The sequence below is a fragment of the Rhinopithecus bieti genome, unplaced genomic scaffold (assembly GCF_001698545.2).
Source record: "Rhinopithecus bieti isolate Rb0 unplaced genomic scaffold, ASM169854v2 scaffold_17653, whole genome shotgun sequence".
In the NCBI taxonomy this organism is placed as follows: domain Eukaryota; kingdom Metazoa; phylum Chordata; class Mammalia; order Primates; family Cercopithecidae; genus Rhinopithecus; species Rhinopithecus bieti.
The window spans coordinates 401,736-404,040 of NW_016809173.1; the positions used below are offsets into that span (position 1 = coordinate 401,736).

The following is a 2,305-nucleotide window of genomic DNA, read 5'->3' on the forward strand; positions in this document are numbered from 1 at the left end:
GGGTAGCTCCCCAATTATACACCAAATTTCCCGCCTCATGGGAGAAAGAGGAACAGTCCAAGGATGTGGTCTGGGTTCTTTCACTCTAGCTTCAAAGAAGCAAAAAAGTCAAAAGGGCCACATTCGTTTCTTCCTTTACCTCAACACAGTGAAGCTTCTACCTATCGGCAAACACAGCAATAAGATTATCTCAGACATGCCCGTCAGCCTTCCCCAAAAGTGGCTGAGCCGTTGTAGTTTGGGGTATCTGAGCGCTTCTTGACCTACAAGGGGGTCTTTAAGCGGTTCAGTGGAAAAATTCCAAACAGCCAACTTTGAAGTGGTGGAACTTTTACGTACAAAAGTACACCAGACAAGGGAATCATGTCATATACTCAAGACAGAGAAGCAAAGTGAACACATCAAGCAATTGATCTTTTTCTATCTTGTATCATAAACAGAAAACCTATTTATGCCTGTGCCCTTTCTCTGAGCATATTCAACTCAACTTCTCTACACTTTAAATACTAGTCTTTTCCTTTTTATGGTTCTTCATATGCTTTTTGCATACATTACCCACCTCACCTTCTGACTTCGCTATGCATACTGTTAAATCATTAAAATGTCCTCTGGGGTTGCATTTGTATTACTTACTCTTATGGTGTTACACAGATGAATGAACTTTGTTTTGTTGCTTTTGTGCTTTTCGTTGACGGTTTTATCTTTCTAAATTCACTCCAGAATACTACACATATTCATACAGAAAACTTACTTATAAAATGACAACTTTAGTTATGATCATAATAATAAATAACCAAAATGTTCTTAAAACCATTGTTCTTTACTTAACCTAAGAAATTTATTTTTATTTTTTTGGTCCTAAATTGTTTATTAGGTATGAATTTTACAAACTTTACTTATATTAGCGGTAACGGTGGAGCTGGAGAGTATTGCGCCTTCTCCAAGCTGCCCGGCGAGAACCACCAATAGTATGGTGGAACTTATGGCCCTTTCCAAGGCCACGGCTCTTTCGGCCTGCAGATGTCAGCCCACGCATCTCCCTGTGCTTGTGGACTGGTTTGGTGATCCACTGGGTGTCAGGATTTCTTCTGATAGCTTTATGGAATGGATCAATGAGGATAACCTCAAAAAATTTGTATGTGGAATCTTCTCCAACCCAGTAAGAATTCAGGACTCTCAGAGCCCCACAGTGGCGTCCAGCTCGCTCCTCTGCAACGGACTGAAGGCTTCGAGCAAACTTTAGCTGGTTAACACCATGATGGACAGGCTTGCCGTAAGTTGCACCCTTAGGAACTGGGCGTTTTCGGCCACCACGGCGAACACGAATCCTATATATAACGTAACCTTGCTTGGCCTTGTAGCCCAGTCGGCGCGCTTTATCAGGCCGGGTGGGGCGGGGAGCCCTGTGGAGAGCAGAGAGCTGGCGGTACTGCCAGCAGCGGACCCTCAGAAGAAAGCGCATGACATCAGACTGCTTCTTTCTCCATAGCTCCTGGATGTACTTGTATGCACCCATCTTGGCTTACCTGATGGCTGCCGCCAGACGGAAAGGAAAGAGCTGTACTCCCCAGAAATTTATATTTTTAAAACAGCTTTACTGAGGATCTGAGATTTTTTAATTTTGATAAGAACACTGAACTTGAGATATACCCTCTATTGACATACAATAAACTGCACAAATTTAAAGTATACAACTCAAAAAGTTCTAAGGTATATATCAACACACTCAAGATAGTAAAATTTCAAGATAGTAAAAAGCACCCCCAAATTTCCTTGCATTCCTTTATAATCCATTCTGCCTATCTCCCTGATTCAATCTCCTAATAACCATTGTTCTGCTTTCATCATGAAACGAGTTTCACTTTATAAATCGAATTATACAGTATATATTTTGGAGGGCTGATTTCTTTCATGCAGCAAAATTATTTTGAGAGTCATCTACATTGTGGCAAATCAATAGCTCATTCCTTTTAATTGTTGAATATTATTCCACAGCATGGGTATAACAATTTCACCTGTTCACCTGTTGAACATTTCATTTTTCCTCAGTAAATACCTAGGAGTATAATGATTGAATCATAAGGTAAGTGTGTGTATGCTGGCATCTTATTTTAGCTTTAACTTGGATTTCCTTAATAATGAATGATGTTAAGCATTTTTGTCTTATTTTCCACCCATGTATCTTCTTTGGTGAAGTGTCTGTTGTTTAAATCTTTTGTCTATTAAAAAAAATTGGGTTATTTATGTACTTGAGGTTTCAGAGTTCTTTATATATTGTGAACACAAGTACTTTATCAGGTATGTG

At 39.6% G+C, this 2,305-nt stretch overlaps 1 protein-coding gene across 1 annotated transcript; it reads right to left on the reverse strand.

Annotated features, from left to right (window-relative positions):
• Window positions 1–854: 854 nt before the first annotated feature.
• LOC108539857 (60S ribosomal protein L15) lies at window positions 855–1,565 on the reverse strand. Its single transcript, XM_017888795.1, has one exon. It carries the CDS (start codon window positions 1,514–1,516, stop codon window positions 902–904), a length of 615 nt encoding a protein of 204 aa, XP_017744284.1. The 5' UTR covers window positions 1,517–1,565; the 3' UTR covers window positions 855–901.
• Window positions 1,566–2,305: the final 740 nt, after the last annotated feature.